The 24,946-nt window shown below is 41.0% G+C and overlaps 2 protein-coding genes across 3 annotated transcripts in view; one reads left to right on the forward strand and one right to left on the reverse strand.

Annotated features, from left to right (window-relative positions):
• FBXL5 (F-box and leucine rich repeat protein 5) overlaps positions 1 to 15,400 on the forward strand; it is a 39,299-nt gene extending 23,899 nt beyond the window's left edge. Inside the window, exons 6-11 of the mRNA XM_063135457.1 lie at positions 194 to 319; positions 961 to 1,109; positions 1,342 to 1,424; positions 3,968 to 4,687; positions 5,000 to 5,148; positions 14,559 to 15,400. Coding sequence (XP_062991527.1) covers positions 194 to 319; positions 961 to 1,109; positions 1,342 to 1,424; positions 3,968 to 4,687; positions 5,000 to 5,148; positions 14,559 to 14,635 — 1,304 coding nt within the window. The 3' untranslated portion in view covers positions 14,636 to 15,400. The remainder of the gene's footprint in view (positions 1 to 193; positions 320 to 960; positions 1,110 to 1,341; positions 1,425 to 3,967; positions 4,688 to 4,999; positions 5,149 to 14,558) is intronic.
• Positions 15,401 to 17,874: 2,474 nt separating this feature from the next.
• Positions 17,875 to 24,946, reverse strand: part of CC2D2A (coiled-coil and C2 domain containing 2A) — a 79,769-nt gene continuing 72,697 nt past the window's right edge. For both annotated transcript variants that reach the window (XM_063135500.1, XM_063135501.1), the window contains 4 exons: positions 23,643 to 23,765; positions 23,331 to 23,389; positions 22,099 to 22,276; positions 17,875 to 19,075 (listed from right to left, as the gene is read on the reverse strand). In XM_063135500.1, the coding sequence (XP_062991570.1) occupies positions 18,887 to 19,075; positions 22,099 to 22,276; positions 23,331 to 23,389; positions 23,643 to 23,765 (549 nt within the window). In that variant the 3' untranslated portion in view covers positions 17,875 to 18,886. The remainder of the gene's footprint in view (positions 19,076 to 22,098; positions 22,277 to 23,330; positions 23,390 to 23,642; positions 23,766 to 24,946) is intronic.

Genomic DNA, 24,946 nt, shown 5'->3' on the forward strand with positions numbered 1-24,946 from the left:
ACTGTTCTGCATGCATTCTTTTCCCAGTCCCTAAGGATTAATGTTGAGAACAACATACATAATGTTTCTAGCATTTTGTGGTTCCTGTTGCTTGATACTTTGCTTCCTTTTGAATTGAGCCTTGCAGCCCTTTGCTGTGGCTAATTCCAAGGTTGATCTTCCAAAGTTAAATGCGTTTTTGTTGGGTGATCAGGAGATTGGTCCAGTGGCCCCCAAGGTGATTTTGAAACAGAGCCTGATGAAGAATGGGTGAAAAACAGAAAAGATGAAAGTCGTGCTTTTCAGGAATGGGATGAAGATGCCGACATAGATGAGACTGGTAAGCTAAAAGTATAGAGTATATCTCTACCTTTTATAGTTTGTCTCTTCCAAAATTTGACATCAGGTGGGCTAGGGTATTGCACTTCAAGATCATGATTTGTTTTCATAGGGGCAGTGGTTGTCCAAGGCCAGATATACATCAAGCAGGATATAACATTTTGAAAACGGTTTGAAAAATGTATATGGAGTGTGTCATGGGCCCCAATAGTTGTCAATACTGTTATAAACTGCTTTAAAGCAGCAGTGTAGATCCTGCCCAAGTTGGGGATTTGGGGGCACTGCGTTTCAGTGATTCCTGTCTTATCTGGATGGCCAATTGAAGGCAGTACTGGGAAATTATTGGTCTGCCCTGTGGCTGTTGTGCTGTCATATGCTGCAGGGCTCAGTTTTGTCACCCATGCTATTCAGCATCTATAAGAAACCACTTGACCAGTTTGGATGTTTACTGCAGCCCACCATGCCTTATTTAAGCCATGGTGGGTGGTAACAGTGCAGCCATTTTGAATATTCATCTCCCAGTCTCCACTGCCATGGTTTGTCATGGCATACAAACCTGGACAGCAGGGCTTGTTTGAGAGCCAAAGAACCATACAATATGTGCATTTATTTTATTCTTAAATTTTTTTAATTCCTTTATAGAAGAAAATGCAGAAGAATCGTTGGCTATCAGCATTGTTCAGAAAGAGAAGGACTTACTGCAAGGCTTAATTCATAATGTTCTGCCACGTGTAGGCACCTCAGTGAAAACAATTGTATTGGCCTACAGCTCCGCCATATCTAACAAAATGGTACAGTATACATAATGGGCATGTCTGTGCTATCTGTAAAGAAAAATAATAGAATTCAAGGTTGTATTTCCTTTTTAAAAAATTCTGTGCTGCTTTTTTTGCTGCAGTTTGCATTTGAGGTGGATTAACAAAATATAAAGACATCAATATTGTATGCTGAAATGAGTTCTTACTGCCATCTTCACTCTTTTTGTAACATCACCTTCTTGAACTGATTTTTTTTTTTTTTTAGGTGAGACAGATCTTAGAACTTTGTCCTAACTTGGAGTATCTTGATCTCACTCAAACTGATATTTCTGATTCTGCATTTGAAAGGTTGGTAATCCTATATTTTGGTGAGGGTTGCTCTTGTATCCTTCTGGTAATATGAAAAGTTTCTACCCTTGTTCCACACTGAATTAGGCTAGCAAAACCTAGGCATAGTGGGGATGATAAATTATGTGATCTGTTGTAATCTCCTGGGGTTTACACTTCACTTGAATGGTGTGTGAGCAACTATTGAGAAAGTAACATCTACAGACTTGAGATAATAGCTGCACAAAAATGTGTGTGGGTGTTAAATGTGAAATTCAGACAGTGACCTGGTTCTCACCATCAAACAACTGTTTGTGAGAGTGAGTGTGTGCTGACTTCTGCCTGCTTTGCTGAACAACCCTGGAACCACCCCCATTCCTGGGTTGTTGCCATGATGTGCGAACTTGGTGCTCTGGGTTTTTTAGGCTTAAATAACCCAGAGTTTTAGGCTTAAATAATCTAGAGATTTAACCCAACAACAAACCAATAAACAAATGCTGGGTTCGCACAGGACGTTCCTGTGTTCTGTTTACAAAGCAGAAGTGGCCAAACAAGCAAGAGGCAGCTCAGTTGTTTGCTGCTGTGCAGCCAGAGCTAACTATGGGTTCTTTAACCCATAGTTGCTGTTACGTGCAAACGTGGTCATTGTAAGAATTGCATTTTTCTGAGTTTACATTGAATGCTCAATAGTAAAAATGCTAATTGTGAGAGATTTTTTCAAAAAATATTTCTTAGCAGGGCCTATACATTTTGCCTATTTTGATCGCAATTTGCTTTCTCAGTCCATGTGGAAAAGAGAAACCAAGGAAAAGAGAGTGTGTCTCGGGTCCTGGTGCATGGGAGAAGCAGATAAAGTAAGGCAAAAGCTCACATTGCCTAAAACCATACACAGAGAAGAATAGAGGTCCCAATGTTGTAAGGATAGCAGCTTCACATTAGATGCAATTTTTGTATGTGACAGTGTTTCAACAAAACTACATTTGAGACAGATCACTATGTCAAGAAACAGTCAGACATAACCATTAGTTTGTATGGCTTACCTTTCCTATGCCTATGCTTAATAATGTTATGCAATGTTGTCCAGATGCAAAGTGGTCCAAGAAAATGGGAAACCTTTATCACATAAACAGGTTGCTTCCCTACTCGAAATGTTCATTTTCTGCATTTTCTAATTCTGTACAGGTCTTGTGTATCCTTATCACAACAGATCCTGACCTTTATTTCCCTTCAATATTCCTGGCATTTATGGCAGGTTATCAGCTAGAGATGAGCTGTCAGCATAGTACTGGGGCATCTTTTCCTCCCTAGAATGCTGACTCTTTTTCTGTAATGCAGAGAGGAAGGCAGGCCAGGCACTAAGTCCATCCCATACCTTCTTTTCTTTGAATTCTGACCTGGCAAATGATGGCAGTGTGGGCCTGGCTGTGATTCTTTGTCCGTTTGGCTGCCAGGGCTTTTATTTTTGGTTCTGGTGCAGCGTACTTCCAAGCAACGATGGGCATTCTGATAGCAGTAAAACTTTGGCTGAGCTTTCAAAATTTTGGTAGTCTTCTCCCATCTGCCTCTCTGCCATATTTTGGGTAATTCTGGGATAGTGTTTTCAGCCCCTTCTCCCCACATGTCCTCCCATTTAGACAAGGAACCTTCTGCATCCGCTATTTCAAAGTGTTCTGAATCAGCTGTGCTTCCCTGCTTCTCGCTCTTATGCAGGGGGTGGGTGGAGAAGCTTCAGGGGCTGCCGATTTCAAAGCGTGAAGCCCTTTGAGCAAGAGAGCACTTCTCCTCCTGCCTTCCTGAGTGAAGAGTGAGGGAAGTGCTCTCTGTCGGAAGTCGTCGCTGGGTGGTGGGGCTTACAGGCTGCCATGGGATGCACCACGGGCTGTATGCTGTCCATGGGCTAGCGACCCCCTCGCCCCGGAGTAGGATGCACTCCTCCCCCTTTTCCTTTGTCTTTGCCTAAGGGGGGATTTCAGAGGCATCTAGATGCTCCTGGTTTGTCACTTTGGCCAAGCTAGGCAACGAACAAGTAATAGAAACTTGTAAATTTCTCCCTTTGTGCATAAAGTAAGAGGGAAGGAGAGATGGGAGCCCCAGCCTTGTACTTCTTTTCAGTGCAGACAGAGAGTCAAAACAGTGGCAGCTACACTCAGTGGCAGGAGTTGCAGTCTTGTGGGTTTTTTACCCTTGGGCTTTCTCTATAATACAGCATTCAGATAATTTAAAGCCTATCATTTACTCCTGCCTCATTGCCTGAACTGTGGTGGAGGACAATTGGGGAAGAAGGTATTCAGAATGACATGGAATCTGTGGATTGTGCCTCCTGACTTGTGTTGAATTGCAAGGAAGAGATGTATTGTTGTCATATTTTAATTATACTTTTGCCAATTGTTGCTGATTTAAAATTATTTGTATTTCCTTAGCTGTTTCCTTGTATTTATATTTTCAGGTTTGGTTGGGGGAGGTTGTAGATTTTGAATATGAATACTTTATGTGCAGTACCTTGAACATGCTTGCTGGTGTGATAAATAAATAAAAATTAACGAAGATGTCAATGTTTGTTTCAGTTGGTCTTGGGTTGGTTGCTGTCAGAATCTCCGGCATCTTGATCTCTCTGGATGTGAGAGAATCACAGATGTGGCTGTACGAAAGATTTCCATAGCCTTGGGAATTTTGTCATCCCGTGAAGCAGGCTCTCAGAAAAGTTGCCGAAGCAGGAATGGAAAAACAGTGTGGAGAAGCAAAGACTTTGCCTTGCAAGCCCACAAAAAGGACTGTAGCTTGCATGATAATGAAAATGTGATTGAGGGAGAAGGAAATGAAAGCCATTGGAGTGTACCTGTCAGATCAGAGAGCTTCAGCTCTGCCTATATCTGGATGTTAGATGCAGAAGATCTGGCAGATATTGAAGATGCTGCAGAGTGGAAGCACAGAAATATTGAAGGTGTCTCTGTGGTAGAGCCAGCATCCAGCTTCACTTGTTCTGCATCATGCTGCAGCAAAGACATTTTTGGATTAAGGACTAGCATCTGCTGGCAGCAGCATTGCACTTCTGCTGCTTTGACTTATTGTGGACACTCTTTCTGTTGTGCTGGGACGGCATTAAGAACTATTCAGGCACTCCCAGGTTCCTCTGCACTATCTAAACATGCACCAAGGACTAGTAAACAGTCAGAGGGAAAAGACTTGGCATATTTCAGGAGTGCAAAATCAGAGCAAGAGACGGGACGAGTGCTTCAATTTCTCAGTCTGTCAGGTTGTTATCAGATAACAGACAGTGGTCTCAGGTATGTAGCCCCGCCAAAGCCCCTGCTGCAGCCCGTCAGTGAAGCCTTCCTCAAAACTCAAAGCAACAGTCTTGCTGCTGTTCCCTTATTCATCTTGTCATTCTGACCACTGAATCTGGTAGTAGCAATAGCAGCAAGGCATTGGCTGATTTAAGTGGAGAAAGCCTCTAAGTTGCTTTGTGCAGTCTAAAGGGGTCCTGAAAGCCTCTGAAACAAGTGATTTAAAATTAAGGAATTGTTAATCGAGCAGATGTCTCTTGATTGTTTAGTTCCTGATATGATCTTAATGAGACTTTTATTTTCTCCCTGTAGGATGTTGACACTGGGAGGTGGGCTTCCTCATCTAGAACACCTCAATCTCTCTGGTTGCCTTGCAGTAACTGGTGCAGGCCTGCAAGATTTGGTCTCGGTGTGCCCGTCTCTAAACCATGAACACTTTTACTACTGTGACAACATTAACGGTAATGTCTTTTGAATAAAGTGTCTTTTTAATGTTGTGGGGCTTCATATATAACCCTTGAAATGTTCAGACTTTAAAGCCATTTCTTGTCTGTAGGTGTGGGTCCCCTGATGTGTCATATAAGCCATAAAGTTAAATGTTTCTGAAGATGTAGATTTATATTTTAAAATTGATTCTAAACCAGTGCTTTTTTAAACCAACACGTCTCCTTAAGAAAGTATACTTGAGATGAATCGTTTAGGATCCAATTTCAGTTAAATAATGGGCTGAAGTTCTACCTCTTGATTTCACTTGTTGTGATGCACACACACATTTGAGATAATCTTTACAAGCGTTGAAGCAGAATGCTAGTAGCACAGAAAGTCAAATCTTGAGTGTTTGAAAGATCCTCTGTTAAAGCATGAATTCCAAGCTTGAATGTTTTACTGCTAACTTGCTAACTATTCAGATGTTTTGTTTTCAGCATGATAATATGGAGCTGCTCACTGTTCACATATAATGGTAGCAAACTGTGGGTTAATTGACTCATGATTTGCTGTGGTGCATTCTGCAGCTTTTTTCATTATGCAGCCCCCAGTTGGTTTTTTTATGTGACATCCAAACTCAGACTCCATAGGGTAATCGTGGGTTAAACAACCCACAGTTAACCTAACTAATTGTAGTTTAACAGTTGGTTGTTTCACCTATGGTGTCCTGGTTTGGATGTCATGTAGCAAACACTGTTCGTCCTGATCAGGTGTTGAATATTCATAATGGCTATGGAATGCATCCAACATGCACTGCAACAAATCCAGTTGCTGCATCTCTGGACCAAAAGCCAGGTGGTGTGGAAATCTCGGCCCCAGTGCTTTTGATAATTGGGGTTTTGGTGCCTAAACATTGGTTCCAGCAAAACATGGTTTTTCCTTTCACAGAATCATAGAATAGTGGAGTTGGAAGGGGCCTATAAGGCCATTGACTCCAACCCCTTGCGATCTTGCATGAATTACTTACTTTTATGTTGCACTTCTTATGCACATAGTCTGTACACATGAACAAAATTGTCCAAGTCTGTCAGAACAGCTTCTTGTCCCCATAAAGCTTCTGAACACTTAACTGGTCTATATCCATATCTATTCCAGTAGGTGGCTTTGTGCTTTTCTTCCAGTTTCTCATGACTTAGATGTAGGAGTTTTGCTTTTTCTATAGTTTGTCTTAGTGAAGTGTAGATTCTTGAACGGTTTGTGTTTTCAGGTAGTTATTGAAATAATGAATAAAAGGTTTTTATTTAAAACATTTTCTAGCCGCTTTTAAGGACAGGTTATTGGGTCCTTAGGACGCTTGAAACTAGACAAAGTAGTAGACTAGCAACAGTCCTACTAGTATTGCCCTGAAGATTTTGATAGTGATTGGATGGAGGGAGAGACTGTATGTAATCATATATATTTTTTTTAAAAAAAAATCCTTTTGCACAGGCATGGGTGGTCATTTCCCCAAGACAGTAACGTCTTGGCTGCCTCAGGCAAACATGACTGACCTGACCAAGCTTCCATGACTTACCTTGTTATGTAGACCCAGAAGGTGATTGGTCTGGATGTCTCAAGTATGGCAAAGCATCCTGTCTTTCTGTTATGTGTGTAAGTGACAGAATGTTTGTCACTGAAAAATATTTTGCCTTGGCTAATGCTTGGATCAACTTTAACTATTTTGCTGGCATCGTCTCTAAAAGTAGATTATGAAGACTTGCTATAAAGGATAGAGGCTTGCATAATATCTCCTCTTAAAATGTAAGTATTGTATGATTCGTGCAATGGCATCTTGACAGAAGTTTTATGTGATATTGCTTCCCTTTTGGATGGATCTCTGGTCCTGTTCATTTTTAATGAGGGGTCATGTGTGCTGAAGCCTTCCAGTACTATAGTCGAGGTTGCCATGGCTGAAGAGTCCCTTTCCAGCTGTTGTCTTGTAAAAGATAAGAGTCCAGCTATGCTGCTGCCTCCTGGTTTCATTTTCCTAGCCAGAAAAACCAAGAAAATAGCCCCACTGGCTGCATTCCTTCCTTATTCTTTATAGTAGTGTATACTTAAGTTTAATCTTGATGAAGAAAGGCAGGGAAAGGCCTCTTCTGCCAGGGAAATGGAGAAGAGAAACTGGTGGTGTTTTGATTTCCTTATTTGCTTTGGCAAGGGAAATTAAAGTTCTGCAGTGAGTGTGAAGTGGTGGTGTTAGGAGTGCAGGGCAAGATGTTGGCAAGAAGGGGACTCTCCCAGCTTTGGATACATGTAGTAGTTGTTGGAATCAGAAGCTGTTACTTGCATTGGGTCTTCTGATACATGAATTCTTTCAGCATTGAAGAAAACAGTGAGTTAAAAAATGTGGTGGTGCACAGAAATGTTGAATCTTTGTAACAGAAAGATCTGGAGAATGTTACAACTGTTACAGGTCTCTATGCAAGCCCTAAAATTTAGGGTTTAAATATACCAAACCTAATTCAGACTACAAACCTACTGTTAGGCCCATATGTTGAATATGTACTGCTGCTACCTCCTAATACTCACATTTTAAGTGTTATAATCAAGGTGGAAGGATGTTGACTTTCTAAATGCTTCCCTTGATTAACCTTGCCTTGGAAGCAGTATTCTCATACCTTGTGTTGTGGATTTGTTACAGACGATACTGGGCTACACAGATGCTTTCAGCAACTTTGCCTTTATTTCATGCTTCAGAACTGTATATAGGCAGTGTTGGGGGATGCTGCTCTTGCTGACTTTCAAACCAGATTTAAGCTGCCTTATTGCTGCCTTATTGCTGCTAATAGTTCTGGTCTGGGCTAATAGATATAAGATCTGGTCTTTTGAATGTCTCCCTCTATAGCCCATGATCAAACAATGCTGTGGGAACAGGACTGTTTTCTTCTGTTTTACATATATTCTGGGAGAAATTGATTATCTGGTCTTGGACCCTAAGATCTGTGAACTTTTCTTCACTTCTGATGCCCTGTTCCATGTAGCCCCCTGAAAAGCTCTTAAACTGTATATTTTTTGTTACTGGATCTCCATTCACTACCAGTTAGTCACCTCTCATGCATGATTTTTTGCACAAAACAAAACTGGAATGAGTGCAAGTGAACTTTTCAGTATTTCTTTCTAAAATGGTTAGATTTTTAATTCAGAAAGCATGAACACGCAGCACACAGCTATAGAAGAGTTTAAAACCCTAGGACTACAGTCCTAGTCGGACTAAGTTCCATTGAAAATAATTAGGAGTATATAGGATTGCATTGTAAGTCCGTTATTTCTGAAGTCATGTGGTATATGGTTGCCTTTTTACCTTTGTAAAAGGTTGCGTAGGAGGTGAAAAAACTAGTGTCTTCATCTTCAACAGTCAGTCCTTAGAAATAATACCTGTGTGAGCACTGATGAGTTATGAACCCAGGTAGCAGCCCCTGCATACTGTCAGGTCTGAGTTTGTCTGAATTAGTCTATGCTCTTTCTGCAGGCCTACTTTCAGACCCAACCCTAGCTGATTAAAGCTTTTCCCTTAGATCAGTGGTTCTCAACCTTCCTAATGCCGCGACCCTTTAATACAGTTCCTCATGTTGTGGTGACCCCCCAACCATAAAATTATTTTCGTTGCTACTTCATAACTGTAATTTTGCTACTGTTATGAATCGTAATGTAAATATCTGATATGCAGAATGTATTTTCATTGTTACAAATTGAACATAATGAAAGCATAGTGATTAATCACAAAAACAATATGTAATTATATATTGTGAAATATTATATATGTGTTTTCCGATGGTCTTAGGCGACCCCTGTGAAAGGGTCATTCGACCCCCAAAGGGGGTCGCGACCCCCAGGTTGAGAACCGCTGCCTTAGATGCTTGCAATTCCCAGTGCTATTAAGTAAGGAACATGAAAAAGTAGTGCAAGTTTTTTCAGAGGTAGAAGCAACCAGTCTTGATCCAAGTTTGCTGCTTGCTTGTTCATGCTTTTTTTCTCATACTGAATATGTTTTCCAAGCCAGTAATTTTCTTCTTTAAAATCTGACAAGAGCTGCCATCCTGTGCCCCGCCATTTTGTTATGGCCAGGGCAGAAGGGGTGTATTTGTATCCCTTTGCTTTTCTCCTCCCGTTTATTTATTTATTTATTACATTTCATTACATTTCTCCATTGACAAGGAGAGTGACTTAGAATCATAGAATAGCAGAGTTGGAAGGGGCCTACAAGGCCATCGAGTCCAACCCCCTGTTCAATGCAGGAATCCACCCTAAAGCATCCCCGACATATGCTTGTCCAGCTGCCTCTTGAAGGCCTCTAGTGTGGGAGAGCCCACAACCTCCCTAGGTAACTGATTCCATTGTCGCACTGCTCTAACAGTCAGGAAGTTTTTCCTGATGTCCAGCTGGAATCTGGCTTCCTTTAACTTGAGTCCATTATTCCGTGTCCTGCACTCTGGGAGGATCGAGAAGAGATCCTGGCCCTCCTCTGTGTGACAACCTTTTAAGTATTTGAAGAGTGCTATCATGTCTCCCCTCAATCTTCTCTTCTCTAGGCTAAACATGCCCAGTTCTTTCAGTCTCTCTTCATAGGGCTTTGTTTCCAGACCCCTGATCATCCTGGTTGCCCTCCTCTGAACACGCTCCAGCTTGTCTGCGTCCTTCTTGAATTGTGGAGCCCAGAACTGGACGCAATACTCTAGATGAGGCCTAACCAGGGCCGAATAGAGAGGAACCAGTACCTCACGTGATTTGGAAGCTATACTTCCATTAATGCAGCCCAAAATAGCATTTGCCTTTCTTGCAGCCATATCGCACTGTTGGCTCATATTCAGCTTGCAATCTACAACAATTCCAAGATCCTTCTCATTTGTAGTATTGCTGAGCCAAGTATCCCCCATCTTGTAACTGTGCCTTTGGTTTCTATTTCCTAAATGTAGAACTTGGCATTTATCCCTATTAAATTTCATCCTGTTGTTTTCAGCCCAGCACTCCAGCCTATCAAGATCACTTTGAAGTTTGTTTCTGTATTCCAGAGTATTAGCTATCCCACCCAATTTTGTGTCATCTGCAAATTTGATAAGCGTTCCCTGCACCTCCTCGTCCAAATCATTAATAAAAATGTTGAAGAGCACTGGGCCCAGGACTGAGCCCTGCGGTACCCCACTCGTTGCCTCTCCCCAGTTTGAGAAGGTTCCATTGATAAGTACTCTTTGAGTCCGATTCTGTAGCCAACTGTGAATCCACCTAATAGTTGTTGCATCTAGCCCACTTTTAGCTAGTTTGTTAATCAGAATGTCATGTGGTACTTTGTCAAAAGCTTTGCTGAAGTCATGTGACATCCACAGCGTTCCCACAGTCCACAAGGGAGGTTACCTTATCAAAAAATGAGATCAAATTTGTCTGACATGACTTGTTCTTGACAAATCCATGTTGGCTTCTAGTGATCACTGCATTGATTTCAAGGTGTTTACAGATTGACTTCTTTATAATCTGCTCCAGAATTTTCCCAGGGATGGATATCAGACTGACTGGTCTGTAGTTCCCAGGTTTTTCCTTTTTGCCCTTTTTGAAGATAGGGACAACGTTAGCCCACCTCCAGTCGTCCGGCACCTCACCCGTCTTCCATGATTTTGCAAAGATAATAGACAAAGGTTCTGAGAGTTCTTCCGCTAGCTCCTTCATTACTCTAGGATGCAGTTCATCGGGCCTTGGACATTTGAACTCATTCAAGGAAATTAGGTGTTCTTTGACCATTTGTTTATCAATCTCAAACTGCAATCCTGCCCCCTCAACTTCTGCTTCACTTTTTCCAGGGGGGTCATAGACCCGCTTTTGGGAAAAGACCGAGGCAAAGTAGGAATTGAGCACTTCAGCCTTTTCTTTGTCATCTGTTATCAATTTGCCATCCTCATTAAGCAGCTGAACCACCATTTCTTTCCTCTGTCTTTTACTACTCACATATCTGAAGAAAGCCTTTTTATTGCTTTTAGCATCCCTCGCTAATCTCAGCTCATTCTCAGCTTTAGCCTTCCTGACGCCATTTCGGCACTTCTGCGCCACTGGTTTGTACTCTTCTTTTGTAGCCTGGCCTTCCTTCCACCTCCTATATGTATCCCTTTTTGTTTTCAGGTCAACTCTAAGCTTTTTGTGGAACCACATTGGTTTCCTCTGTTGTCTTCTATGTTTTCTCCTTGTTGGAATTGTTTGTAACTGTGCCTTTAAAATTTCCTTTTTTAAATACTCCCACCCATCCTGCACTCCTTTTCTCATTAGGCTCATTTGCCATGGGACCTTACTTATCATAGTTCTGAGTTTATTTATATCAGCTTTCCTAAAATCCAGAGTACGTGTATGGCTACGCTCAACTTTGGCCTCCTTCATAATCAAGAATTCAAGTATGATGTGGTCACTTTCCCCCAGAGTTCCCGTAACTGCCACTTTATCCACTACGTCATCCCTATTGGTCAATATCAAGTCAAGGATTGCCGATCCTCTAGCCTTATTTCATGAGCGTCTCATAGGCATGAGGGGCCTTTGGATCCAGCAGCTCCACAAATGCCCCAACATGGCTGGTTCCCTCTCCTCATAATGTTAGCAGGACATTATGGACATTACACCAGCATAGCTTTCTGTCAGCATACTAAGGGTCTTCTGGCAGAAGTGTATCCCACCAGTTGCTTGCTATGGCCACTCAGGGAGCCTCCTGGTGAAAATAGCATTGCTCCCTTAAAGACACTTGTCAAAATAGTAACAAGAATCTCCTGGAAAGTAAGTGTGAGTGAATTTCTGTGTATACATACATACATACATACATACCAGGAAGTTTTAGAATAAGTTTTTAAAATTATACATAGACATGTTTTATAAACATTCTAAAATTTCCTGTTTGGTTTTGAACATCAGCTTATAACTAATCTTATTCTTTAATAGAAGATATAGCAATTCTAACAGAAAAAACCCTTCCTTGTTTTGGTGTCTGATAACTTCTTTATATACCTTTATTTGATTCTATTGTCCACATTCCACAATTATGCTTAATGGGAGGGATTAATGTTTTCTGTTGTCAATGTACTTGCTAAATGGTGTATTTGGTTTATTTCCTTATTTAAAGTATATCTGCTTAAAAAAAAAAAGGCCAAAGATTTCACCTCTAATCTGCTTTATCTATTTTTCTTAACAATTTCCAGCTAATTCTTGTTAACCTTAGATTCATTTTGTTTTCTCTCCACCTTGATCTTGTTTATCAAGGACAAATAACTTATGCTTTAGTTTGCCACACCATGTTATAATTTACTCTCATATTAGCATTGATTAGGAAAAATCTCATTCAATTTTCCCCATTGTTTACTATAAAATACTTACCTTGCAGCACCTATGTTGCTTTGCCCTGATTTTCCTAAACTTGACCATGATCTGACTCAATCTGTATTGTATATGTTTGAAGCATTGTTACCCCACTCTTCAGATAAATAGGTTTCCAGAGTGACTTGCAGATAAGGCAAAAACAAACAAACAAACGAAACAAAAGCAGGGACAGTGACCTGGTTTGCATGACGTGACAGCTCACCATGGCTTAATTTACTTGCAGCGGCTGTAGTGCTGTCTGGTCCAGGCAACACGGGTTGTTTAAGAGTCAGACAACACTTAAATAACCTTTGGTTTGCGTGAGCATTCCCAATCTCTGCAATCTGGTTTACGATCTAAAAGACACAATATAGAAAACAACAACAGCGGGGAGAGAACAGGGGAAAAGGCAAACTTCAGGCACCACTTCTTAGAGTTAGTGTACTTACACTGACTAGCTCAGATGGAAACTGCTTAGGAGAGAGAATAGCTGTGGCTACCAGTAAATAATATGAATTGTTGGATGAAGGGAAAACATATAATCCCTACAGGTTGGGTTAAAATAAAACTCTTCAGTTCTTATTGTCCAGCCATCTCCAAAAGTTTTTAGGTAAGATTTTTCTTTTGAGGGTGGGTAGAGAAGGGGCAGGTGTACATTTAGTATTTGACTCAATAAAAAAATAATCCTCCCCCCGTCCTCAAAACTTCACCTGTACATTAGCTAACTAGTTTTATTATTAGTCATTGAAATTCCTAGTGATGGGTTAGGGGTCTATAAATTTCAGCTTTTGAACATTATCTTAAGGAACTTGATACCAGTCTACACGTCAAACTAAACGTTACGTGGGTCACAGTTTTCATTTTTAAGAAAAAGCATGCTTAACACTGCCGCTTAGGCTTTTAAAGAAAAAGCAGGGTTACAGTTCACAGGCCAAGGCAGGGCTCAGTGCCTGTTTCTTACCAGAAAAAGGTCCTCCCCCTCTGACTGCTATTTGCCCTCAAAAGTTCAAGGGGCTGCAACCAGCATCTTCATTGACAAATGAAGGAGGAGCATTTTGGACAAGTTTGGGGCTCAATCCAGATTAGCAGTGCAGCACCAGTACTGGGCCCTGCTTTTCCTTCAAAATAACAGCAACGTGGAAGCATGAATAACATGGCAAGTAGCTGGCCCTCAAAAAAAAATCTAGTTATCAATTTCTTTAAACCTACTGCTTTATAGGTGGTGGTTTTAGTACTGAAAAAAGAGGTTCTCTTTTCTTTATACATTTCAAATATGTTATTAACACATACTTTCTGGCCAGTTTCAAGAATATGCAAAATATCTGAGTATTGCAGGGCTGGTTAAGATGAATCACCTCAGTGAAATACTGTAGGACATTTTGTTGTTGTTGCTGGATCAGTTGATATGTGTAGTGGTTTCACTCAAGTATTTTTAATTCTTGCAAATGAAGGTAAGTGGCTTTTGGTAGGACTGCGACCATTTTCTTAATGGATTACATAATTTAACAGAAGATCTATACATCCTCTATTACTAATTAGAGCTCATCTGTATCCATTAATGATATAGAAGCTAAATGTATATACCAAGAGTGGGTAACAAGCAGCCTGCATATAGCCCCCACTGCCACCTCAAATTTGTTTTTTAAAAAAGGCGAGCTAATTTTGACCCTTTGAGTGCTCCATATTTGCTAGATGCCTTTTGTGAGGTCTGTGTGTGCCTGCAAGGGCTGCAGCTCAGTGGGGGCCGGGGGCCGGGGTGAAAATGTCCCATTCCTGGTATATACCAACCTTGTTTGTTATCCTAGGTGCACTTTTACTGGTGATCCCATTAATCTGGAGCTCTGCTGGTGCAACTATATGAGGCTTGGAGTCTCCGTTATACAAAGAGCAAGGCTAGGCATTTATATATAATCTGTTCTGTTAATTAGAGACTAATTTTATTGCAAACATAGCTTGACATTGTTAATGGAAACAACTGATATGTCCCTTGATGCAAAAATCAAAATTATTAAATGAATGGCTAGTACCCAAGATGACAGCAATCCCTTTTCCTTCCTTTCACATTTGTTCTGTCTTTACACAGGTCCCCACGCTGAAACCGCCAGTGGATGCCAGAATTTGCAGTGTGGTTTCCGAGCCTGCTGCCGCTCTGGTGAATGACCTGACCTCTTACCTTTTCAGTCTACTTCATTTAGCTCAGCAGGCTTCCTCTCATGCACTTTACTTACAGTCCGCATCTTGTGTTAACAGTTCCCTTTTGGAGTGCAATTTGTAGGTCCTTTTTGCTCCATAATTCAGAACCTTATAAGCAAATCGTGTAGTGTCATACCATTTTCACAGTGTTTCACTCTAATTTGGAAGGTGAGGGGTTTCTTTGTGCTGTGAAAAACTTATCGAATTGTTTTTGACACTCACCCCCCACCCCCTTGCAATGTTTGGCACTTAATTTGATTTGTTTTGTGCTAAGCCCCTAATATTTTTTTGAAGTTTACGCTTAAATAAAAACCTTACAGTGAATGTGAAATACATCTGGATAACGATATATATTGTTCAATAGTGATTTCTCCCGTAATCTTCTGATCCCAGAGTTGTCCTACTGCAGAATTAGGGAAGATACCTTCTGTCTTTTAGCACCAACTTCACACTTTTAGGTTTGAAGAACTGTAAATGAAACATTCCCATCAGCATCAGTTTGTTAGTCTGATATGTTAACACAATAGGCCAATGACTGTTTGCCACATCATTTTGTGGGCTTCACAAAGTATTTGCTTTACTGTAGTTGCTTAGCAACCACAACCCCCTGTATCTTCTAAATAGACCCACTGAAGATGCTGAATTCTGAAAGGGATTTTCCAAGAAATGATTTCTCGGCCATAAGAGCAACTGTAATTAAATAAATAAATAAATAAATGCAGCTTTAAGGAACTTGCTTGTGGGAAATCTGTTTATTCAAATGAGGGGAAGTGCAGTTGGATTAGAAAGTAGCAATATTTTCTTGCAACTTGAGAGTTAAATGCACTTGTAAGCTTTTTTCAGTATTGCTACGGTGTGTGATTGACATCTTAGGCCATGCGTTTTGAGAACTCTAGTTTCCAAATGGCCATTGCCATAATAAGATGGCAGGAGAATTCCATAAGCCACATTATTTGAAGAAACATAGCTTTTGCAGAAAGTACACAAAACATTTCTGTTTCTGTTAACCATCACAATGGGGTGAAATATTTAGTGCCTGTTGGTGATAGATTTATTTATTTAATTTGTACCTTGTCTTTCCACCCAGAAAATGGTGCTCCAGGTGGCGAACAATCAGTAGTTTAAAAACTTGGTTAAAAATAATACATTAAAAACACAAAGCACTCAAAAATTTCAGAGTAAAAAAAGCATCCAACCCAAAGTACCAACTTACAGTACATGTTGCAGTCTTGCTTGAACCGAAATGTCTTTGCCAGCTGGCAGAAGGACAGAAAAGAGGGAACTAATTTAGCCTCCCTCAGCAGGGGATTCTATAAGCTGAGAGCAGCCACTAAGAAGGCCCTCTCTTCTTTCGCCACCGAATGTGCCTCTGAAGGCGAGGATGCCAAGGAGGGTCTCCCAAAAAGATCTTAAAACATGGACAGGGTTGTATGGGAGAAGATGGTCTTTCAGGTAAGCTGTATAGGGCTCTAAAGGTCATAACCAATATTCTGAGTTGTGCCGGGAAATTTGATGTTATGTAGTGCCAGGCTTTTTTTTAGTTAGAAATAACAGGAAAGTCTGTGCATCAGAGCCCTAGGAGGAAATTGAGCAAGTGTTCCTTGTTCTAAAAGGAGTGGTGGTGGGGGAGAGCTCAGGGGATGGAATTGACTTTAAACAATCTAGGGTTGGGCATTTGATTAGTTAAGCAGTGCTTTAAAGTAACTGAGGATTTAACTTCATTAGAACAATAAACAATACTTTATTTGTCAACAGATATCATTATGCTGATTACAAAAATAAGTCAACTTGTAAAACAAAACCGTGTTTAATTTCTTTAAAAATCTGATGACAGTGAATTTCTATCATAGAAACCTCAAAGACAGTTCTTTGGCTTTTATCCTGGAACATACTGACTGCCTGTGTCTCTGTTCAGAGACCCTGGTGATTATAGTGTAGTGATGGCCACCAATTTGCATGGCTTTAAAAGAGAGTTGGATAAATTCCTGGAGGAGAAGGCTATCAAGAGCTTCTAGTCCTGATGGCTATGTGCTACTACTAGTATCCAAGGCAGTAAGCCTATACCTATACCAGTTGCTGGGGAACATGGGCAGGAGGGTGCTGTTGCATCTGTGTCTTGTGTGTGAGTTCCTGGTCAACAGTCTGTTGGCCACTGTGTAAACAGACTGCTGGAGCAGATAGACTCTTGGTCTGATCCAGCAAGGCTCTTCTTATGTTCTTTTATTAGATGTCCAGTAGAATCACAGAATAGCAGAGTTGGAAGGGGCCTACAAGGCCAATCCCCTGCTCAATACAGCAATCCACCCTAAAGCATCCTCGACAGATGCTTGTCCAGCTGCCTCTTGAAGGCCTCTAGTGTGGGAGAGCCCACAACCTCCCTAGGTAACTAATTCCATTGTCGTACTGCTCTAAAAGTCAGGAAGTTTTTCCTGATGTCCAGCTGGAATCTGGCTTCCTTTAACTTGAGCCCGTTATTCCGTGTCCTCCACTCTGGGAGGATCGAGAAGAGATCCTGGCCCTCCTCTGTGTCACAACCTTTTAAGTATTTGAAAAGTGCTATCATGTCTCCCCTCAATCTTCTCTTCTCCAGGCTAAACATGCCCAGTTGTTTCAGTCTCTCTTCCTAGGGCTTTGTTCCCAGACCCCTGATCATCCTGGTTGCCCTCCTCTGAACACGCTCCAGCTTGTCTGCATCCTTCTTGAATTGTGGAGCCCAGAACTGGAGGCAATACTCTAGATGAGGCCTAGCCAGGGCCGAATAGAGAGGAACCAGTACCTCCCGTGATTTGGAAGCTATACTTCTATTAATGCAGCCCAAAATAGCATTTGCCTTTCTTGCAGCCATATCGCACTGTTGGCTCATATTCAGCTTGCAATCTACAACAATTCCAAGATCCTTCTCGTTTGTAGTATTGCTGAGCCAAGTATCCCCCATCTTGTAACTGTGCCTTTGGTTTCTATTCCCTAAATGTAGAACTTGGCATTTATCCCTATTAAATTTCATCCTGTTGTTTTCAGCCCAGCACTCCAGCCTATCAAGATCACTTTGAAGTTTGTTTCTGTCTTCCAGGGTATTAGCTATCCCACCCAATTTTGTGTCATCTGCAAATTTGATCAGTGTTCCCTGCACCTCCTCGTCCAAATCATTAATAAATATGTTGAAGAGCACTGGGCCCAGGACTGAGCCCTGCGGTACCCCACTCGTTGCCTCTCCCCAGTTTGAGAAGGTTCCATTGATAAGTACTCTTTGAGTCCGATTCTGTAGCCAACTGTGAATCCACCGAATAGTTATTCCATCTAGCCCGCTTTTAGCTTTTACTGTTGCTGACAGGTTTGTCCCTCACTACTGCAGGACTAAACGCCACCATAATACTGGGAGACAGGAGGCAGGGGGGAAGAGAAGGTAAAATGTCACAGTAGCTGTCTTGTTTTTTTTAGCACAATTAACAGTTCAATTTGTGGTTGGATCTCCTTTGTTTATGGTTGGATCCACAAAGCCAGGTGCAAAGGACATACAGTTAAAATTAAAGAACCTGGGTACTTCTGAGTACATCTAAGCCTAGATGTTTGTTTACAGTACTAAAACTGAATTCTCAGTTCATAAAAAAAAAGTCAATTCCTGTTTACCACATGCTCTCTTTTCTTCATTAACCTAATGAAAATGGGAAAATAACTTTTATTGTTGCTGTTGTAAAAATTAAGAGTCGGAAACTCTTGGTGACTGCAAATCACCCAGAGATCTACCAGTCATGCTAATCTACCTTCTGTCCACCCCTGATATGGTATAAGCAGGAAGATTTGGGGGATACTAATTTGCAATTCATAAACAAAGGCAAAGGCTTTTGCAATCTGGTTCTATCTCAGATTTGCTACTGCACTGCTTAAGCACTGGATCAAACCAACCAGAGTTTTATAGTAGAATATGTACTTTAGTATTTTCCTAGTTGTGAAGTGCCTGAATATCATGACTTGAAGGGGTTTGAGCATTTGATTTCCAGTCTTGCACAATACTTGCCAGACCCAACATGTTAGCAACTTGAATAGTCTCCTTGCATTGGGATGGGAGTACGAAGATAAATTGTTTTAAAAATTGCAAATGTAAAAGTGATAGGAGTGCCTCCATCTAATATATAAATATAAAACCATAAGATGACATCATCAAATTCAAATACCAAAAATGTAGGCAATCAAAGCAGGAGCATTTTACAGTAAGAATTCTTATCTATTGCGAACTAGCGAAGCAATGTAAATCCACACTGAAAGGATGTTTTTAGGGTAAGCATGAACATACACAGCTAATGCAAACTCTATATTTGGAACATCAATGCTATGAACTCCAGTACTGTATACAGCCTCTATTAAAGGTGTAACTTCTGAAAATGGCATGTGGATAGGAAATCCTGATACCTGCAAGAAGGAAAAAATTACATTAGAATTGGTCTCAAAATTTCATCACATTTTATCATGACCAAAATGGGGGGACCCAGGATGGAGTTAACATGCTTGATTCTCAGAGGCTGAAGGCATGAAGCACAGAGTACATAGGCTTGAACTCACACCTACATGGTGTTCCTGCGTCTATCCCATTCATTTATATTGTAAAAAGCTAAGGTTGAAATTCACTCCTAGAGGCAAAATGTGCTGAAGGCAGAAGTTCTACCTTTTAAAAAATGGGCAATCAGATTCAGTGGTGGCTTTTTTAAAATGGCATTTCTTCAGAAATGGTTCGGAATGCAATTGAGTAGGTACTATCTCCACACTCAAGTGAACTATGAGAGGATGAAATGAAGAGGAGCAGATGGCAGACGTACCAGAAGGATTACATGTATATCCTGCAGCATTTAGGATATACTTCAATAAAAAATGCCCTTTTGTGTATTTCCTGCCCCATAGCACTGGCTGCTGCTGGCAAGACACTTGCAGTGTGATGCTATTGCATCAGATGGTAAAAGTTCCTACAACATTATGGTGGTAACCTTTGAGAATTTGTCCTACAGAATACTATTTTTGGCAGCATTCCTATCCTATCCCCATAACAGCTTCAAAATACTCTTTATGGAGAGCTGCGTAGCAGGAACAGAGAACACAATTTTAGCTGATTCCAGGCTGGTCGTTTTTTGCTCTCTGAGTAAACGGCAGCAGTTGGAATGATATAAACTGGGGTAAAGAAATGATGTGTATGATCAAGAATACTGGCAGTTGTGGTCACTAATCTCAAAAAGCTGAAGAACAATAAACTTCATGGGCTTATTACACCTGGCCAGGAGGACTGTCTAAAGAGGTTGTGGGAGGTGTTTTATATTTTCCCATTTTTTTTAAGCTGAAAGGAAACAGGGTAGCAATCTTTTTCTACCTCAGTACTAGAATTTAGATTTTCACAAGGAACACCACACATAATTTACTACTAGCTTGTGAAAGCATACAGTATTTATTATATTTATTTGTATCCTGCCTTCCTTCTAATACTGAGACTCAAGGTGGTTTTACAGAATTAAAATTTTAAAAGGCAAACGACAAATAAAAACCCCAGCTTTGGGGTCACTGGGGGAGGGGAAAGCTTCCACCCGCCGTGACTCCAATCACTGGAGAAAAGTGGACGAGGCACCTGCAGGCTGGTGAGCCCTATGGGACTCCACACATAGGGGGTGGCGGTGTTGGCCATGAGCTCAGAGAACTTTTTTTTTTAAATAGTACCTTTTGTAACCTACCCATATTATTTGCAATAGTTAAATGAGAACCAATTCAAGACCCAGTACTGCAAAATAACAGCACAGTTAGTATTTTCAAGCCCTGCTTGTAAGCCTCTAGACTAGAGGCTTTTGCCTAGCTGCTCCTGGAAACAGTGCTACCTTTGGTCATATCTAGCACAGACATCCTCATTTTCTCATTTTCACTTTTACTGAGGCAAGCCAGGAAGGAACAAGTTTGTGTCTGGGCCTTGCCCGAGAGCCCCTTGCAGGAGTAACTTAAGGTCATAATCTGAATTAGATAAACATTTGGGAGAAAAATGGCAGTCCCACTTGTTGGTTCATTTAGAATATAAATATTTAAAATTGTTAAAAATAGGCCACGGTTTAGTTAGGTTAGCTCTTTTCCTTGTCATCTCACAAAAGCAGTTTAAGCAGTGGTGTCAGGAACATCTAACTCAAGAACCTCTCCTCCTCCTCCTCCAATGGGTTCCAAGGACAGGTAATTTCTTTTCTGTGCCTCTCTGGGGATGGAGGAAAAGAGCACCCACACACCCCTAGAAGAACTTCAAGGGGTTGAATAACACATTCTGACAGTTACCAGTTTTTGTACTTAAAAGTTTAGATCAAAGGCAGTGAAAGAAGTCTCTCAATTGTTTCAAGGGTCTGGTTGCACTATCTTACTTACCCTTTTTTGCAACATAGCCCAACCCTCAGATAAGGTTCCCACAGTGAAGTGCAGCACGCCTTGTACAGATACAATGCACTACTACGATCCATGCTTTCACAACTCCCTACAATTTCATTTAGCTAGACATTGAACTAGTATTTGTGTTAACTCTTGTGCAAGTGCTAGCGGAACACACTACCACTAGCAGTACAATGCTACCTCTTCTACGTTATATTGCACACAACCCATTTTTTTTTCAAAATTCACCATTCTCACTGGTTCTTTGATTTTTATTAATATCACACTTTGATCTTTCCTCCTTCCTTTCTTCTCTCATTATTTTACTCCTTTTCTAATGTCTACTTCCCCCCCTGACAAAGTTCTGACCATTGTCAACCTCCCTACTGTATCATTCCCATCTCTCTCTCCTCTCTCCACAATTATTCTGTTCTCTCTTAATGCCACATCCTTAGACCAAAGTCTCTATTGTTCTGCCCTCAGCATCTTTATATTTTTCATTTTTCTATTTCTCTTCCATAAAAGTTCCATGAACTTAAGCTAGGGCTTCTCACAGCTCAATTCCAGAATGTCTTTCAGTGCTGGAGATTACTTCTGGATGGACCACAATAGTAGTAATAGGCTGTGAAAAGAGGGTATTGTTTCTAAAAAGGGTTAGAGCAATGACCATTCTCATTTAAGTATGCCCTGGAACCAAGGAGCAGAAACAGAACAGGCTGAACCAGCAAGGCCAGGGTTGTCTGAGCTCTTCCTCGCTCCTAGAAAATCTCACAACGTTTCCAAAAAACGACGTGGCCAGGCATGCAAACTCTAGTCCCTGCCCAGAGAAAACAAAATTTTAGGCCTTTTTCAATGTGGCCCACAAGGAAGTCACAAAAAATGCCTTCATTCCATCACAAGCTGGAACAGAGTGTTTCATTATGCAAGTGGACCAAGTTGCTCATAAACCGAATACAACCATTGCATGCTGCTGAATTGAAAGATGTCATTATGGTGGAAGCATGTAGGAGAAACACACTTTTTTGAACGGGGTCTATAATCCCACTGTTAATTACCCTGTAGTCTCCCAGTTGTTTCTGTAATTCTGCCTGATGGTCATCCTCCACATCTTTACCCTGATTTTTTTCCAGCAGAGGCAAGAAGTGCCGAAGGGCTGAGGTGCAGTATCTGTTCCAACGTGTCAAGTATCTTGGCCGCCATTCCATGATCTTTTCTTTCAATATCTTCTCAAGCCTGAGTTTTAAAAAAAGTTTTAAAAGCTGTATTTGAAAGAATGCTGGTGCAGCGAAACTCCAGTTTCACAAGTAACTGCACACTTCTAAGAAATCTTGGTTGACCTCTGCGGAATTTATTTCTATCTATAAGGGTGTTTGTTTTAGCGAAGACCTCTGAAGATCTTCAAGTTGAATTCCATAGCTACAACCAGTTTCAAAACGCCTCAGACATTTTAGTAATAACTCTGCAGCATGCTGACATTAGTGAATGTTCTTACATAAGACACTGAGGAGGAATACTTTTTTTTCAAGGATGACTTCAGATGGAGAAGGAGTGGGTATCTGGCTGCACCTAAAAAAAATGAGTCCACCTAAAAAGAACTAGATATCAGCAAGAAAGATTACTTGCTTTTATGATGTGCTAGTTTTCTCTTTGCATTTATATAAAATAGTTATGGGAACTTCTGGCCCACTGACTGGGGCTCTCCAATCCAGCACAAAAGGTTGTTTGCCATGACCCATAAAAGGGCACCGTCCATTGCATGCACTCCTCAACCAGGCAAGGGGAGCAAGGGGTGAACCAGCACCTCAAGGAGTTGCTCGTTGAGGCACGAGCTGAAAGTAGGCCCTTGATCGGGAGAATGTGAGACATAGCCAAGCCCCCCATGTGCTTGTCTGGAACCAACGCTGCCCTTTGGGCAAAAAAGTTCCCCCATCCCTTATATAGGGGAACATTCATTCATGTCAGACCATACCAGTAGCATGAAACAATGTAGGTGAGATACAAGGTTTACTATCTCATTTTCTGTTTGTGAAAACCAAGCCTGGATGTTATGGAATATATGATACATGACGAGGATTTTTTTAAAAATGCAAATGACTATCTAAGGACATAGTTAAGGACATAAATTTCCAAATGTCTTTGGAAAGTTATGATTTTTAAGAAACTGAACTGAGAAAAGCAATGAATAAAAGTAATTCATTACCAGAACTGTCTAATATATCTGACAGCCAACTGACTTTAGATATACAACATAGTTAATTCAGTTGCAAAACACATTAGGCACAATCACCTGCTCTGTAGATCGAGTGCAGCTGCCGTGTCTGTACGCTGGTAGAATAATTTTTCAGGCTAACAAAACAAAAACAGAAAAGGAGTAATTTTGCATTCATGAAATGTAAAATATGCAGCTTCTTTAAACAGTAAACAATACTTGTTAAAACTCCATTATTCTTTCCCTAAAAGTAATAACATTTCCTTCCCACTCATGTCAGTTTTTTCACATATCTGTCCCATACTCACTCTTAAGATTGAACAATTTAAAATATAAAGGAAAGGTTGCAAATATTTCTGTGCTACAAGATGTCTGAATAAAAAGGAATACCTGCACACTGGAGAGACCAGGAAATGGTAAACTTCTTGAAAAAAATGGTTTCCAGAATTTGGGTTTGCTGACATCAAAGTTTATTCTTAGTGGGGAATCATATTGTTGAATATTGAACCAAACCTAAGAAAGAGTAACACAATTAAAGTATAATTGGCATCAATAACAAAGCGATAGTAATTCTTCACTCTGTTTGGCTTAGATTCAAAGAGCTCAGGCTCACATAAGGGTCTTGCACTAGCTTAATCAAAGTTTTCAATCCTTTTTGAATAGCTGACCTCTATGTCATACAACAAAATGTTCTCAAAACTCCTGTTTCAAAAAGTAGTTTGACATTTGGAATTGGGGGTCTGCTATTGGAAAAAGCCAAGTTTAGGGTGCTTTGGGTTTTCAGAACTAGTTCACACCCTATGTTTGGATCCAGGCATACATTTCCTATTTTCTCGTGGTATTAAAAACAGTATTAGTACTTAAAGTTCACATGTAAGTAAATACTTTCAGTACTCTTCTGGTGAGTGTGTTAGTGAAAAGCCTTCTTCAAATTAAACAGTCTGCAATTGCTGAAGGTTGCAATTCTAGTCTGAAATAGGGATGGATGAATCTCTGTCAATTTCGGTTTCTCTCTTGCTCTTTTTGTCAATCTTAAATTCAGTTCATTTCAAATTTTGAGAATTTCTCCAGTCTTAAATTTGGTTTGTCCCAAACTTTGAGAATTATTATTTAAGGTTTGCATGAAAACTCATAAGCATTTTTGTTAGGGCTGTGCAAGCCTCGGGCCTCAGATTCAGAAATCCGAATCACGGAGGGCATTTTATGATGGATCTGCCATTTTCTTTCACAGCGCTAAGCCTCTGTAAGCAAGTTACAGCCTACATCTCCCAGCATGCAGTGCCTGGGAGAGCTGCACTTCCCAGGGCCCAGGAACAGTGGGCACACGGGTCCTCGCAGCCGCATTTGCCCGCTTCTCAGCACGACTGCTGTCTCCTCAGTGCAACTGCCCACTTCTCGGTGCGATCGGCCACTGCTCTGGTAAAGGAAGTGGGAGGCTCTCAGAGAAAGCGAGTGGCTGCAGGGCACCTGGGGAAGGCACAGGGACCCCTCTAGGGTCACTGGAGCATCCTGGATTGCGGCAGTCATCGTGTCAAGAAGTGGGGTGGTTGCAGTGGCGGTGAGGACGCGTGCGCCCACTGTTCCTGGGCAGCCCTCCCAAGCAGTGCATGCTGGGAGATAGAAGCTGTAACTTGCTTAGGGAGGTCTACGGCTGTGCAAAGAAATGGCAGATCCGCCATAAAATTGCCTCTGTG

Source organism: Elgaria multicarinata, chromosome 10 (assembly GCF_023053635.1).
Source record: "Elgaria multicarinata webbii isolate HBS135686 ecotype San Diego chromosome 10, rElgMul1.1.pri, whole genome shotgun sequence".
In the NCBI taxonomy this organism is placed as follows: Eukaryota; Metazoa; Chordata; class Lepidosauria; order Squamata; family Anguidae; genus Elgaria; species Elgaria multicarinata.